This window comes from Sabethes cyaneus, chromosome 1 (genome assembly GCF_943734655.1).
Source record: "Sabethes cyaneus chromosome 1, idSabCyanKW18_F2, whole genome shotgun sequence".
NCBI classification, from domain to species: domain Eukaryota; kingdom Metazoa; phylum Arthropoda; class Insecta; order Diptera; family Culicidae; genus Sabethes; species Sabethes cyaneus.
Window position 1 is genome coordinate 49,495,713 of NC_071353.1, and position 17,814 is coordinate 49,513,526.

Genomic DNA, 17,814 nt, shown 5'->3' on the forward strand with positions numbered 1-17,814 from the left:
TTCAGGGAGGAGTGTTGCGATCTTTCGGAATGTGACGCTAGTCATCAGGATCACAAGCGTGTCGTGAAAGCGTTTAAGCGGAATCTCAGTGGTTCGGTCAGGAATGTGACCAAAAAGTTGTATCTGTCCAAGTGCTTCGTTCAGAGATTTAATGACCGGGAGGGGCTGCATGCATACAAGGTGTAGGTTTAGTTTCTAAGTTTTCAAATCGTGACGAACAAGGCAGACTTCCGGCAGCTTCTGAGGTTATTGTTCTTTACCGCCCACCACAAGTTTAATGTTCCGCAGGAAGTTAGAAAGCAGAAACTCTCAAAGTTTGCTAAGAAACACATAATTTGCCAAGTGATCTACTCATGTGGCGAACGGAGTACGCCGTTCGTGACTGTTAGGACTGTAAACGGGCAGATCTACCTCAAGGAGTGTCTACAGAAGTGTCTGCTTCCTCCTGTTGAAGCAACATGAGAGCTCTACGATCTTCTGGCCAGATCTAGCTGCGTGCCACTACTCAAAGGATGTTCTGGAGTGGTTACGAAGCCAACCGGGTCAATTTCATACCCAAGGACATGAACATGGACATGTTTCTTGTAGCATTTTTTCTCAGCTTTCCAATGGTGGTCTTAAAATTAAAAGCGGCTGGGGGGCTCATAGTAAAAACGGCGATTTTTTCTATAAAATCCAATATGGCGACCAAATCCAAGATGGCCGCCAAAAACTTTTTACTCCATTTGAAAGCCCTATTCTTCTTCTTTAAAGAACCGGGCCATTTGTTAGTTGTTTCATGGCAAATTTATGAAATATCATATGATATAGATCTCAAGGTTAGCTCAAAATTAGCTTAGTTAGCTCAGTAACTCATGATATCTATGATACAACCATTGTAAAACTTCTTACTGTGATAGCTAACTTTTCACAATATTGTGAGTTTCAATCGTGTATTCAAAACACCCGTACTGAATTCAGTGAAAGTTTTCCAGGCGCAATGAACTTTTCTTCAAGAAATGTTTCATGAAATGCAATTATCGAGATAAATTTTGAAAATGTATGAAGTGCGTTGTGCTGCACACGAAGACTATAGAAAAATCCCCTCCAGTAGGTAAGGTGTTTGGGAAGGCTAAGGTGAAATATTAGAAAAGCGCTATTTGTAACGGTCGGGCCACTTGAGTAGTCATGGTTGGCGCAGAAGCGCAATAATCGCTAGAGAATGTCAGTCACGTAAAATGTGATGGAATAAAGCAACTTTTTTTTTTATTGTAGTTGTACACTTCGGAAAAGGCGATTGTAGCAATATTGATTTTACAAGATCGCCAAAATTTCGCAAAAATGCAATTAAAAATAAGATATTTGTACCTATATGAGACGTTGTTTACGGAATTCATTCTTTTCATGTCTCTATATAGAATATCAATACGTATGTCTTAGATTTTCTGCGGTGGTCCAACCTGTACAACATGGCCTGACTATGACAACATTTTTTGTCTTCACGTAAATGCCTATAACTTTTTTATTTTTCAAGCAATCAGTCCAAAACTTACCGGAAATTTACCTTATTCTTAGACCTTTGCAACAATGTGTTTAGATTTCCAAAATTCCTTTTGAAACGAAAGTTATGGGCGAATTCCAAAACGTTCCCCAACCATGACGACACTCCCCTACTGTTTGATAATGTATGTAGTTTCAAAATGACACATTTAGCAAAATAAATATCCCTACAAGGCATCTCTCCGCAGAAGGTGGATTTCAAAAACTTATTTATTACCTATACTTATTTGCTTTTTTAGGGCTTTCAACCGGTAATCTAGTTCGCCCCATGTTCCAAAAACTTTAAAAGTCGGCGTAAAATAGTAATTTCAACGTTGAATTGGGTTTTGGTCTTTCTAGAGTAAGAAAGGTGTCAATTCCTATTTGATTTGTTCGAGGCATTATTTACAGATCTATGATTTCAACTTTTAAACGATAGTAAAAGTTGTCAAGATCAAGATGAGTTTATCGATTTGATGTTTAGGTTCCAATGCATTGATTTTTGTTGTAATCATAATAGGTATGTGAAACAGTTTTGATGGAGCCGAATTAGGTCGAACATTCGGTAAAACATTAATACATATAAAACATATGCAAAAATAAAAGTGAGTAATTCTAGGAATTGGTCTGATTCAATATATATTGCAACTCACAATAACATGTTTTATGAAAAGGGTTAAGAGTTTAATAACTACAGATCAATAACAGAAAAAAGAAGTATTTACCTTTTATTGGTAGTAAACATAGCTTTCACTACTCAAAATAAATGGTGAATCCCGAACGTAACGCTTTTTTGCCGGAATGTAACATGTCACTACATCCTCCCCCCCTTCACCAAGTGTTTTACGTAATTTGTGAATAGTGTATTACAGACTTAGAACAAACTCATTTCATCAAAAAGACTGTCATCTTTTACACCCGCCCATGCAAATGACAACTCTCCCGACAAAAGTGGCTCTAGCTCTTTCACTCTATGTAAATATAGTGGTGGAAAAGGCTGTATGCGGGTGTGCCATTGCATTGCGTGCATCTCTATTCTGATATGCACACACTGCTTACGGCCTACGATATCTCAACTTTCACCCAGCAGATGGCATAGTTATTGCTGTCTCTCGACTTTTAGCAGAGTTGCCAGTCTTCTAGATGGAATGTTTTTGCTTAAAGAAAAAGTTGTTATAGCGAAAACATTGCTTTAAGGAATTATTTCAAACCATATTGCGAGCAAGCGTTTTGCTATCTCAGATCAAAGAAGGTTTTCCCAATCGAGCGGTGAAGTTCACAAGTTCTAAAAAGTTGATAACAATTCCTAAGTCGGCCTTTTTTGCACATTTCATGTGGATGTAGGTATACTTTGAAGTGTGTTTATAATAATGTAATCTTTCTTTCTTTGCTCATTTGCCTATCGCAAAACTTATGTTGACAAAGTGTAATTCACATGCATACTTCTTTAAACCTGTCAATCAAATAAAGTTATCAAACATAACCTGCATTAAGATCATATTATGCCAGTAACTTAAGTTACTATACACTACCCATACTTTTTCAAATCGAATCACACATATAGCTAACAAATGAACGGTAATCAAGGTGCTTGGTCAATTTTGGCCGAGCTTACATATATTCAAAGGTAGGTGAAAACTGTAAAAAATGTAACTCTAGTTAATATTCCTGTCACTGTTTTACCATTTACTCATTGCTTTTAGCAACATAGTTACTATCGAGCTTCTCATGAGTGGGAATGGCAGTCGTTTTTGGCATTGTATACAGGAGTTTGTTCAAGTTTGACATTTCAAGCAGGTCAAAATCGTCCGCCATTCCGCCATTCATGGAAAAGTCGAAATGAAATCCGATCTTACTTTTATGTCTGCTAACCAATTTTGTAACAAATCGTTGTTCTAATATAATAAGGCCTGTTATGTACAACACGTTTGTCGTGATGCCCTACTTAAAAGTTATTATTTTGTTTTGAACAAATTAGGAATTGGTCAACTGTGGCAATTTTTAACTGTGACATGATTTCAAATATATTTTTTGCAGCAAAATTCACCATGAATAATGCCATCTATTAATCACAACTAAGTAAAAGTGAATGATAAATTTTAACATGACATACCGCTTGCCGTGGAGTTGTCGGCTGACTAGTAGATACGGAATGGCTTGGGATGAATTGCTCGTCCGTCCTTCCTGATGAAACTTCTGGTTGATTCCACGCGGCGTAACTTTCGCTCCGGGGACGGATCCACCGTAGGTCCCGGTGCTAGGGAAAGGACAATACACTCGGCCGGAAGCGAGAGGGATGCCGTCAGTGACGATGGACGTTGCAGCGATGCCAGCGAGCCGGGCCCATTGCTATAGCCCAGCTCGCGTGACAGTTCGACGCCCGACATGCTGGAAGCCATTTTCCGTACGGAACGCTTGGCAGAAGAAAACAGAACGCAGTCGGGGATGTAGTCCTGAATCGATACAAGCAAACGCTCGCTGGTTTGCTAAAATTCACTGTATAGCTACGCGAAAGCTAGATGAGAGTTTCGAATTTACTGTGATGATGTGGAATTAATATGTGAATAACTTACGGTTACAGGTTCGCATTATTCAACTTGTTCTACGATAATAGTTATCATAATTGCTACATGGACTTTTGTCATCAGAAGTCTTCATAATCAATGATACGAATTAGGGGATGAGCACATCTATCTTCGCATTTAAACTCAGATGCATTTCTGTCATTTATAGATTAAAGAGGAAGTGAATAATGCTCGAGAAATGTACTCACTTATTAAGGCTAAAGTCACATCGGACGGACATTCAGACCAGAGCAAATTTAACTGAATACAAACCAAGATGGTTGGAATAAACTAAAGCCGAAATATGGCTACCGAAGTGAACAATAATTTCAAGATCGCAGTTACAGAAAGTTAGCCAACGCAGGCACCCCAGCTTGAATGTCTGTTCTCTGTGCAAAACTACTATCTGGTGCGATTCAAGATGACTCCAAGATCGATTGGAGTTTGTACACAGTTACAATTTTAGAGCGGTTGTAAGCCAAAAAGCCGTACGAAAACAAGTATGGTATTATCGAATAAATAGCGTGAGTTTATTGTAATGTTCTGCATTTTATTTCTCATTCATTCTAAGAAGGCTAAGTAATCATAAATAGTACAATTTTAGTAGTTTTGCGTTATTACATCGGTACACTTCATTCATCATGGTAGCTATTTGGTTGTCATTTCAATCAATTTTCAAACTCACCATCGAGCAATGACGGTTATATGGTTTTATGCTTCTACAAAGATAAATATACCATAAATAGATCATTTCTTCGCAGCTTCCCTTAACTGTGCCTGTTGAACAATATATCTGTCGATTGCGTTTGTTGTATGTAACAGTGACTAATTTGCTTTCAATACAATCATATTTATGAAATACAATCATTATTAAGAAAGGAAATCGTCTAACGCATTCGTGAAACTGCTTCTGTATTTGGTCTAAACTGATCTATCGACTAGAAAACACTCTCGTTTTAAACAAATTTCGTCCAATTTTAACGATAATGTAAACGAAAAGCAAAACCGCAATAAATTGTTACCTTAAAGTAAATGTTTTCAAATAAACGATATCCGTCATCTTTTGTAATACCATTTACTAGGTTTTTGGGGTCGCTAGAAAGCTAGTAAACTCAACGATGTGTAGTAAAAAGAAATGGTTACAACTAGGTTCAAGCTATCGGTGCAACAGCTATAAAGTTTTTCGAGTGTGTGTGTGTGTTTACCATTACTCATAGAAGGTACAAAACTTATAACTAATTAACAGGACCAAGTTTGAACTACGCTGTTTACACTAGTTGGATATACGTTTCTATCTGTATTGGCATCTTTTGTTTGTCCTAATCGCAAAGTTTTCACTTAATAGTAAGAGTTCTTGTCAAAATCAGGAACCGGAGACTAGAAGAATACATAACAAAATCAGAGAAAGAAAACGAAATGAATATAAAGTAATAATAACATGTGCAAAAAAATCACAACAAAATACAAAGTAAAAAAAGAACAACAAAAGCATATAAGGTTCAGTGCTCTTACTAGATGATAACTAGCCTGCGCTACGTACTACTTAAGTTCTATTGCAACATGTATGAGTGTGTTCGCCAAGCGAAACTAGATGTGTTAATGAGTGGTTTGTGATGTTTGCGTTAACTGGAACAATTTAAGGACGAGTGAAATTTTAAAAACAAGTTTGCCAAGGTTGAATTTTTCCGAAACTTTCGATACACTCAATTAAAAGATTTATAAAATATGCAAAGGAAGCAATGATGTTTCTAGTGTTTCTACTTTTTTTTTATAATTTTCAGGTGTATCTGTGTATATGTATGGGTTTTGAAACATTTGTGCTTAGTTTCCATTTAGCAAGTTATAGTAGCTATTCGGTGCGTGTAATTACCTCTTACAACCTACAAACCGAAATTTGGAATTACGAAATGAAACTGATTTGTGTTCAAGTTTTTAGTTATTTATTTCTCGGTGATTTTCAATTAGTTTAATGAAAAATGAAATTTTATCACTAATGTCGTGAAACAAAAAACATATATCTTGTCCCAACAAATTGCGAAATCATAAGAATTCAAAATAGAACTAGATTGTAAACTTCAGCGACTTCAGCATGAGCACATGAATGGGTGTATACATTGGAAACCGATTTTTTGTATGATAAGAACGGAAAATAGTTACTTCGTCGCAAGTAGGGTTTCAGTGAGTTCATTTTCCGTCTCACAAGACTTCGTAGAGATAATATATTGATTTAATTGACACATATATCTCCAAAATTAGGTTTTAAACTTGTTGGTGCTTCACCTGGACGAGTACGATACGATGCTCAAATCTAAACTTCCAGATTAACTGACGCTGCTCTAAAACGTGTACGTTTCGGGGTCACTGTCAAGTCTCGTAGAATCGACTGTGCTCATATGACTTTATGACTTACTTTGCTGCAGTTACGAGTCATGGTACGCGTCAACCGGGTCACTATGAATCCGAAAGCGATCCCCAAAGTCACCATTTCAACATTAGTAATATATGTCCTGTTGATGCTTATCAAAAAAACATCACCGCTCGACAAAATAGCGATTGGCGATCATCTCATGTCTCTCAGAGGCCCCCAAAAAACACCGAAAACCGGATCCTTTTTGACAGAAAATAGAATGTGTCGCGTCCTGCCCTGGCGGAAGACATACGTGCGGATATTGTTGCATACTATTTTTGTGCGAGCATAAATAGAACCGTCATAGGCTGCTGGCATTCACAGTCGAGTCATGTGGTAGTCGTGGGCAGTCGAGTGAGGTAGTATGCATACTACTCCTAGAGGGTAAAGCTTATCGGAAACTTTGTCTAAGCGACGTCAGCCCGGCAAACGAGGGATTCGTTAGTACAACAATCGATCATCGAAAACACCTTCTGTAGTCCTACGTTGCAGCCGTTACCGTCGCGAGGACTTAGATCGACCGGTCGAAGGTGAAAGAGAAAAACCTTCGATAAAGGCTTCGTTCGTGGGAGCACTCAGCGCAGAGAGCAATCGTTTGAACCTGACTGCTAATGAGCTGACAAACGTCCTACCGAGAACTTGTTGTACAACCATGCCTAGGAATTCGCAGCCAACAACCGGTCGTTGCTCGGTAAACTGGTGGGACGAGATCATACTTCGATCCCGAAGTATTTGTGGAAGTGATCTGAAGACAGTGCGATGGTTCCGTTATGCCCGGTCCGAACGCTGATCATTTGGTTGAGCTACTGTCGCGAGCGTGTGACCTCACCATGCATAGGAAAGGCCTTGGTCGGTATGGGAGGTCACCGGTTTACTGGTGGACAGATGAAATTGCGAAACTCCGCAGAGCGTGCTTTCGTGCGAGGAGAATTATGCAAAGAGCTCGTTCGGACGAAGGCAGGGCTGAATGTCGAGTAGCACTTGTTGCTGCACGCGCAGCGCTTAAGGGAAGGATAAAAGCTAGTAAACAAGCCTGCTTTGAAAGGTTATGTACTAGTGTCAATGCGAACCCGTGGGGTGAAGCCTACAGGGTCGTAATGGCAAAGACCAAGGGTATGATGGCGCCCACAGAGCGATCGCCAGAGATGCTGGAGCAGATCATCGAGGGCCTCTTTCTGCGCCACGAGCCAAGGCCCTGGCCTCAGGCCGCTGAGTCGTCCCACGGCCGACGTTCTAGTATCTCAGACCATAGCGTAAGATGGTCGGCCTCCCAGCCAAACATCCGAAGTAACGTGGGCGACGGCGATTTAGAGATCAGGGAGAAAGCGACGGTTACGAACGAGGAACTCATTGAGATCGCTAAATCCCTAAAGGTGAGCAAGGCACCGAGACCACACGGAATCCCGAATTTGGCCATAAAGCGGCTATTTTAGAGGCTCCCGAATTATTCGGAGCAGTAATGAATAGATGCCTGGAAGATGGCCACTTCCCGAACAGATGAAAGCGACAGAACCTGATCCTATTGCCGAAGCCGGGAAAACCTCGGGTTGTCCTCTCGTCATATAGGCCGATCTGTCTACTCAATACTGCCGACAAGGTGGTGCAGAGGGTTATCCTTAACAGACTCGTACACTGAGGGTACAAACGGTCTGTCAAGGAACCAATTCGGCTTCCGAAAGGGCAAATCTACGATGGATGCCATCTTGTCTGTCACTAAGACAGCCGAGGTGGCAATCCAGCGCAAGAGGACAGGTATCCGCTATTGTCCACGCAGTTGTCACGCTCGACGTGAGAAATGCGTTTAATAGCGCTAGTTGGGACTCCATAGCCAACTCGCTTTGAAATTTCCAAGTGCCGGTGTCGCTGTACAGGATTGTGGAAAATTATTTCCAGAATCGTGTGCTATGCTATAATACGGAGGAGGGTCAGAAGTGCGTTCCAATCACCGCAGGGGTTCCGCAAGGTTCTATACTGGGCCCGGTGTTGTGGAACGTCATGTATGACGAGGTGTTGAGCTAAAGTTACCGGTAGGGGTTGTGATTGTCGCCTTTGCAGACGACTTCACCTTGGAAGTCTACGGTGAATCTATCAGAGAGGTTGCCAACCCCACACTACCTGAGTTTGAGTGTCGACTCAAATCCAAAAATAAAATTCCCTGATGCATAAAGCATTTTTCCCTGACCCTTAAAACTCGAATACAAAGTTTGTTTGGGCGATTTCTGGCTTTAGTTTTTAACGCTTTAGCATGGCTTATGCGATCTTCTGAAAAAGGAGAAAACGAATTGGAGGACTCTCCTTTTCTGATATTCGTTGATTTCGATAAAGTATTCGACAGACTCAATCATAATAACAAAGGGGGGCTCTAAGGCGTGTTTGTAATAGCATCCGGTCGAACTCCATAATAATTACTGCTGAAGTGAGTCCGAGCTGCACACTTTCACTAGTATTATTCCTCGTCATTATGATCGAGATTTTGAAAGAAGCCATTATTCAGAGGTGGGCACCGCTAGTCAGCTAACCGCTAACATTTTAGCTAGCGAGTAGTGCGTTCGCTAAGTTTTAAATGTGCTAGCGCTTCTACTAGCTTCCTATAAATATAAGTACTACTAAATAAACTACCAGCCGCTATTTTTTGGAAATAATTTTTGGAAATAGTACAACTAGTCTTAAATGAACCACAGACTAACAGACGTAACACTGAAGCCTCATTCCATCGTCAATAAAAACGATCATTTCAAATTTTCGCATAAGCCAAGACTCAAACAACAGCCGCTGCGCGAGAGCGCCGCTCGCCTGCACTGGCGCTGATGTCAGATATTTGTAGCATTGCTAAATTTATAGCAACCTACGCTGGCGTAGCGCGAAGACTGCACCAGGTGACGCTAGTGTTTTTTCCAAGTTTTAGGGGTGTCAATGAAACGATGTTTTGTTAGAAAATTTGTTCGAAGTGTTACGTCTGTTAGTCTGTGAATGAACTATATTTATCGCGTCGCGAACAGCAGCCACCAATTTTATCAATTCGCAAGAAATCGCACACTTATTTTTGTTATTATTTTCAAAACTTAGCGGCTAGTAGTTTATTTAGTGGCACTTTAACTTATTGGAAGCTAATGAAAGCGCAAAAACGTTTAAAGCATAGCGAACGCACTACTCGGTGGCTAAAAGGTACGCGGTTAGCTGATTAGCGGTGCCCACCTCTGCCATTATTGTGCTTTGCAGACGAAGGCGACGCAACATGTAGGTAATTCGTATGCACCGCTTTGCATGGCATGGAAGCTTTACATTTTCGAGATGCACCCAAATTGCCCTATAAAGCCGACTCGCTAAGTCGCTTGTCGTCTCGCCTGTAGACGGCTTACAATTAGTAGTAAACCAAATCAAACATTACGCTGAAACCCGTTGACAATAAAACAATTTAATGGCCTCGTTCTGGCCCATGACATTCTCTTGTTCTCTCATCGCCAATCATATATGCAGAATAAGCTTGATGATCTCTAATAGAGTTCCAAGGCAGCAGGTCTCAATGTCGGTTGGTAAACGGCTAGATAATGCGGAATATAGACCCCATAGTGGTCGTTAGCCTCTTATCCAGCAACTCCGATCCCGACCTCCTCGTGGTACCAGCCGGAATACGAGCAACCTTAGCGGAGATCGGGTAACCAACCCCGGTGGAAACTAAGGTCGTATACTAACCGGGAAGGAGGTATAGTGCGTCTCGGCACTATGAGATGGCAGCCCCATCGCGAGACTCGGTAGTGTTGCCCCAGTACGGCTACACACCTAAACTAAACTTAAACTAACAACATTCAAGCATATTCGGAGCGGAATATTCGGCATCGACCTAGGCGACGGAATAAGGACGACGAATGGAGACTCGGGACTTGGAACTGCAGATCGCTAAATTTCGCAGGTTGCGAGCGGGTGCTGATTGAACAGCTGGAACCCCGCAAACTCGGCATCGTAGCTCTGCAGGAAATCTGTCGCAAAGGAGAGAAGGTATGAAAGATCCGTGGCGGAAAGGCCCAGTTTTACCAGAGCGGTGGCGCTACCAACGAACTGGGAACGGGCTTTGTAGTGCTGGGCGGAATGCAGGATCGCGTGATAGATTGGAAGGCGATCAACGAGAGAATGTGTGTATTGAGGATAAAGGGCCGTTTCTTCAATTATAGCATCATTAACGTGCACTGCCCGCACGAAGGTAGACCCGACGGAGGTCGGTAGGGAAGAAATGTATAGATCGGTGGTAGGACCCCATAGCCTGCACACCGACACAAACGATAACGGCCAATGATGTATAAACTTCGCAGCTTCCCGAGGCCTGGTGATCCGAAGTACCTTTTTCCCGCGCAAGGATATCCACAAAGCCACCTGGAGATCACCTGACCAACGTACAATGAACCAAATTGACCACGTTCTCATAGAGGGCCGGTTCTTCTCTAACATCACGAACGTACGCTCCCGTCGGGGTGCGGATATTGATTCTGACCATTACCTAGTAGCAGTACATGTGCGCTCAAAGCTGTCCACCTTATACCGGACACGTCAAAGCCGCCCTCCGCGGCTGAACATCAGGCAGCTAGATAAGCCACAAGCTGCCGAGAACTACGCGCGAGTACTGAATGAGTCACTGCCTTCTTTCGAGGAGTTAGGTGCTTCAAACCTCGAAGACGGTTGGGGCAGAATATGCTCGGCCATCGGAGAGGCCGCTACCGCGGCACTAGGTATTGAGCCTCGGAGTACACAAAATGATTGGTTTGATGGGGAATGCCAACAAGCGGTGGAGGAGAAAAAAAATGCTTGGAAAAATTATCTAAGTATTGCCACTAGAGAAAACCTGGCCAAGTACCGACGAGCTAGGAACCAGTTGACCACGATCCTGAGGAGGAAAAAGCGCCAAAAGGAGGACAGAGATCGTGAAGAATTAGAGCAACTATTCTGAGCTAATGACACGCGCAAGTTTTATGAGAAGGTGAACCAAACTCGGAAGGGCTACACACCGAAACCTGACATGTGTAGGGACGAGGGAGGGAATCTAATTACAAACGAGCGCGAGGTGGTCGACAGGTGGAAGCAGTTCTTCGATGAACATCTCAATGGCAAAGTCGCAGAAGGAGGCGGAACGGAAATTAACCTAGGAGCGCCCATGGAAGATAGTGATGTCCTAGCACCTGATCTCCAAGAAGTCAAACGAGAAATCAGGCTGCTGAAGACCAATAAAGCCGCTGGGAAGGACCGCCTACCGGCAGAGCTTTATAAACATGGCGGGGAAACGCTAGCAAAGGCTCTACACTGGGTTATTTCGAGGATTTGGGAGGAGGAAAAGCTACCGGAGGAATGGATGGAAGGAGTGGTTTGTCCCATCTACAAAAAGGGTGATCGGCTAGACTGCTGCAACTATCGTGGTATTACGCTGGTAAACGCCGCCTTCAAGGTGCTCTCCCAGATCCTGTTACGCCGGCTGTCACCGATAGCACAAGGTTTCGTAGGGAATTATCAGGCGGGTTTCATGGGGGCTCGCGCAACTACGGACCAAATGTTTACTATCCGACAGATCTTGCAGAAATGTCGGGAGTACAACGTGCCCACGCATCACATCTTTATCGATTTCAAAGCAGCATACGATACAGTCGATCGAGACAAGCTATGGCAGATAATGCACGAATACGGTTTTCCGGACAAACTGACGCGACTGATCAGAGCTACATTGGATCGAGTGATGTGTTTCGTACGCATCTCTGGGACACTCTCGAGTCCCTTCAAGACGCGACGAGGGTTGAGACAAGGTGACGGTCTATCCTGCATGCTGTTCAACATCGCTCTTGAGGGGGTGATCCGACGAGCGGGCATTGAAACGAGAGGCACGATTTTTACCAAGAGTAGCCAACTTCTAGGCTTTGCAGATGACTTCGATATCATTGCCAGGAACTTTGCGACGGCGGAGCCAATCTACGCCAGACTGAAACCGTTGACGGCGACGAACTAGAAGTGATAGAAGAGTTCGTGTATTTGGGATCGCTGGTGACCGCGGACAACAACACTAGTAAGGAGATCCAGCGGCGCATCCAAGCGGGTAATCGGGCCTACTTTGCCCTTCGTAAAACGTTGCGATCAGGAAGCATACGCCGCCGCACGAAGCTAACAATGTACAAAACCATTATTAGACCGGTAGTTCTTTATGGACTTGAAGCCGTGACGCTGCTTACGGAGGACATACGCGCCCTTGCCGTGTTTGAGCGGAAAGTGCTGCGGACGATATTTGGCGGAGTACAAACTGAAAGCGGAGAGTGGCGGAGGCGTATGAATCACGAGCTACAGGCACTGCTTGGGGAGACTCCCATCGTACATCTAGCGAAAGTAAGCAGGCTACGGTGGGCCGGACACGTCGTAAGGATGCCGGACGACAGTGCGACGAAAACCGTCCTCTTCAACAACCCCACCGGCACCAGAAACAGGGGGGCCCAACGTGCACGATGGCTCGAACAGGTTGAAAGCGATTTGCGACTTCTGAGACGACTAGGAAATTGGCGACGAGTGGCCCAAGACCGAGTTGAATGGAGACGAGTGCTTGAAACAGCACGAGCCACCCCGGCTCTATGCTGCTGAAGAAGAAGAAGAAGGTCTCAATGTCGCCTATACCAAATCGATGGGAGAGAACACAAGACAACAGGTTGAAGGGATTGAAGTCTAGCAAGGTACCAAGACTAATAGGATGGTCAGGAGTGTATTTGCAGGCCATCGAAATGTGATGCCCTCAAATCAGGGGTGACATTGCGCATCTCGTTTCGAGTGATTTTGGTTCGTTTCGACCACGTTAAACAAATAGACGTCTCGAACCAAAATCACTCGAAACGAGAATCGCAATGTCACCCAAGATCATCCTATCGACCAAAACACGAATCCATATTATCGTGCGCCTGTGAGATGTCGGCGAAGACAACGAAAACTTCAGATCGTCGTTAACCGTTGCCTGCAATATATCCTTTGGGTCTGGTGGCTTCATCCCAACTGGATCCCCAATCCACCTTCGATGTCGTCTGTACCCGATATAAATCTGAAGTCTACTGAAAAGTGTTCGAATGGAATCGACAGGAGCAACGCTGAAGAGACAGACTTGGGCTTATGGCCACACTTCAGACTACAGACAGGTTACTGTCGGCGTACGATTTAGTTAAACAAGGTGTACTATGGAAGACAATGCTTGAACATTGTTTTCCGGCAAAGCTGATTAAGCTGAAACGAATAATGGTGGAAATATTAAAATTATCCATTCGGGACCTCAGACGCATTTCTGATGTTGGATGGGCTGAACTAAGCGCTGCCTTGGTCGCCCTTGAAGTGTTTTCAGCTGAAAACTAAAAGGAGGTTGTCGACTTCGGGCCCCGAAGTTCGGGGTAACCCTAACCCCCAGTAGTTGTGCATAGACGCACAATCAGCCGGTATTCGAAGTGATTTGAGAACGACCCAAGACCAACGATACTTGATCTCCATCTCGCGGTAGCGGTCCATTGCCACAAAACTAGAGTCAAGTTTTTCAGTTAATATGTTATTTGTGGTAAGTCTTCGGTTTTCAATGTCTAAAGTTAGTAGTTACTATACCTTACTTGTACTGTAGTGCTTGCCGGGCGCTAGTTACTCGTTCATGACCACACGGCACCACGTAACGATTAAAAAGGTAAGTTCTAGTGACGTTATAGGTGTAGCAGGGCGAATGATATATGTTTTTTATTTGTTTTATATTTCGCCACTCATCCGATGATATATGAGAAGCCTCGTATCCGTCTTAAAACGTAAGAAAATCAATCGCTATGTGTCTGAGTCGTCTGAGTAGTCTGTAATCGAAGACTACAGAACTCAACACTGGGCATAGAAGATGGCTCGCATATACACAGCAGCTTAAAAGTGTTAGTGATCGCAACCATCTGAAAGAATGTATGCGTGAGATGTTGATGTACGATGATACTCAATGATACCGTTGCCACCGTCGTCCGTGGACGTTCTAACCCCGTCCGTAGAGATTTAACAGAACGCCCTGTCTTGAGTTTTGTAGTCTTCGCTGTAATACAATAATAGCAGGCGCTAGAAATGGAGGCGACGCATGTTGTCAATCTTTTTCAATAAACCATTCAACACAAACCGAGCAGTATTTTGAATTTGTTGAGACATTAGATACTTTTGGGTCTATGAAAAGTTAGACACTAGGCTTGAGCTTTGTGCTTGTGTTACTCATGATGAATATTATTAGTACAAATTACAAATACCTAATGCGGAATGGCACGCGTTAACTAGAACTAGGCTACGGCTAGCTAATGATTACAAAAACAATTTCTTCGAAAATCATACAGTGTTCCAAATAAACAAAATAAACTGTTTTACTGCTTGCTGTTAGTAATTGTGTACGAAAAGCGAGTGCTGTCTGCGTGGAGATTAGTCAATAGAGGGCGGTGCAGCTGCGGCAGCATTGGCATCTGTATTGCTGGCATCGTCCGGTGTTGGACTCTGTAAATTTGTAAGATATAAAAAATAAAACTGCTCAATCAAAACAACACATCACATCAGTGATATCTACGCCTGCAGAGATCGATTCATAACTCGAGACGCATTCGAACTCAACACGAAAACGACACTCTTGATGAACCAAATTATGTACGCGAACTAAGAATGGAGCACACCAAAGCAACCTCTAAAACGCACTTACAGTAGTATTTATTAACTTAAGCTTTTCTTAAGACAAATTGTTGTTGTTCCTTCTTGCTAACTGTACATGGATCGGTTTTGATTTAAATGGTCCTAATAAAATTTGTACAGATATTCCTACGAAGCAAAATCAGAAATAAGCATAAAAGCTTAATTAAAATGAGATGATGAAGACTCAGGTCGCAAAGTGCAGGGCAGCATCAAAAATGCAAAAAATCTACTCGAAATAAGATTAATTGAACATTACCAATTAGTCCAATCAGTTGATTTTTTCTCTATCTAAAATTTTTAGAAAAATTCTAGCAATTTCAAAGTAAGATAGATTGACGCGATACAATACTAGAAAGCCAAGTAAACTCCGACAGCGGACATATACCTAGAGGCGCGATAGAACGGATAGGTTTTTTTCTCGGAATCGCTATGCAACGGACACCTATCGCTTAGTACAAAAGGAACTCTCTAGAGCTAGACTTTACCTGTGTCGGTGGTGTTGGTGCTATAGGATGATCGATTTGCTTCAGGTATTCTTTGTCATCAAAGATCTTAATGTCACCGCCACCCGGCTTGTGCTTGACGTTTTCGAGCGAGCCGACCTTGCTTTCCGCCTTGATGTCCAATTTTTGATTGACAATCTAGAATTGTAGTAAAGTTGAGCGAAACAAATCATTAATGTTTACTAGGGTGTCCCTTGCGAGTACGTTTGACGCAATTGGCATTATTGGCTCCTTCACAGATTGATGTTTAGAAGGATCTGGAATTGGTCACACAAATACTTTACACTGGTGCACGGTAAGAGTGCCATGAACATCGAAGCAGAGTGAGTGTGACTTATTTATGTGCATGTTTGAACATTGGTACCTACATATGCTTAGCGTAATTCAGCAGTGTAACATATTTTGTGGTAGTCAACTAACTCTGCAAACTACAAACAGGTTTCTGAATATAAATGATAAAAATAAATTTAAATCATCATCGAAATGAAACTATTTTTCCTATCGTGGCTGTAATTACCGTAATCGCTCGTCTGTATAACTTCATTTATCAACGTATTGAATTAATTTTCTAATAATGTGTTTGACCGATTTCGCTCCAACTTGTCTATGGGACTGGCAACAGCACCTTCTTAGAATTCAATGAAACCTTGTGTGTGTGTGTAGAAAGTTCATATAACTAAGGAACTTTGCATGCTTGGCTTTCTAAAATTGGTCTACCTAACGTTTGTTTCTAAATTTCTATCACTGAAAACTAAAAGCATTTTAAAATTTAAAAATCGATTTGCCAAAATAGACCATCTCAGATTTTGATGAAACTTTTTTTGAAGGGGGATAATTAAAAAAGCCTTAGGTTATAAACGTCTTTAAGATTTGACCCTTCTTTATCGCCAAACTTCACAACAAGTTGTTAGAGTACAGGACAATTACCGGACCAGTCAACGATCCTACTAACTCTTGCAGCCGCTTAGCCGAGATTCGAACATACGACGGCTGGCTTGTTAGATCAGCGTTAGGTAGGGCGATTTATGTATTTTGTGCGTATTCTATTTTGGACATTTCCATCTGATTTTGCCGTAAATGTCAAAATAGCGTAACGCCTGTCCAAAATAGGTAAATCACCCTACTGCAAGAAATTATTCTAAACTGATGTCTTGCTCGTAAACAAGCTTGAGGGGATATTCGTGCATGTGACGTAATGCAGCAATTCTAAAAGCGAGGAAGAATTAAGGTGAATAATCTACTTTGGAGAGAACAGCGAGCGGCGTAAACTTTGAATGCTATGTTTCTTCTACTCTCTCGCGTGAGAGCAGACATCGTTGACTTCTTGCTCGATTTGCAACATTGATATATACGCGTAACGCCCTACTGTTTTACCTGACTTAAAACCAACCCGCATTTCCGAAATTCTGAACATGTGCCTAGTTTCGTATGTTAAATAATTGTTATTTGTGTGCTACATTCAAATTTATAATCAAATAAACGAGAGAACCTCAAAAACTTTGGAGTTTCAAGACCTTCCCCCGTGTATAACGCATATTCGTTATTAGTCAGGTAAGGCGGTATCGACTGTCTTATCCGAAAATAGATTTTGGTCGTTTAAGGTTCAAACATGCGTAACTGATTTCTGGGATTTCAATACCAGTTTTTATGCTCAAAATAATAAATATGTACGTGAAACTGTTTTTACTTCAGTCTTTGCGTCTATCAGAACACAATGATAAATTTTCGTGAACCTATCGTTTGTTTTGAGTATAAAAACTGTTTTTGAAATCCCAGAAATCAATAACGCGTGTTTGAACCTTAATTTACTGATTTGCATGAGCTAGTTACTTGAAATTGTTTACTGGTTGTACACATGTTAATTGAAAAACAATTATACTTCAAACCAATCTATCACAATGAATGGTGCTATTAACCATTTTCAACGAAATTGGCAAATGCGAATCGGTGTTTTAAATAACCCAGATTAAATACATTTATTTTTTCCGTTCAACTGTGCGTTCTAAGTAAACTCCTTAGGCGACCAAGCTAACTATACCAAACGGGAACTCAACCAATAAAATTAATGGGCTCTGAACTAAATAGAATAAACCCTATTCGATTTTGCGGACTTCTTTACACGAAATTATCAGGTTTT

At 42.0% G+C, this 17,814-nt stretch overlaps 1 protein-coding gene across 1 annotated transcript in view; it reads right to left on the minus strand.

Moving 5' to 3' along the window:
• Positions 1-3,656: 3,656 nt before the first annotated feature.
• LOC128745656 (microtubule-associated protein tau) overlaps positions 3,657-17,814 on the minus strand; it is a 62,074-nt gene continuing 47,916 nt past the window's right edge. The window contains exons 8-9 of the mRNA XM_053842734.1: positions 15,660-15,815; positions 3,657-3,932 (exon numbers count right to left, since the gene is read on the minus strand). Coding sequence (XP_053698709.1) covers positions 3,657-3,932; positions 15,660-15,815 — 432 coding nt within the window. The remainder of the gene's footprint in view (positions 3,933-15,659; positions 15,816-17,814) is intronic.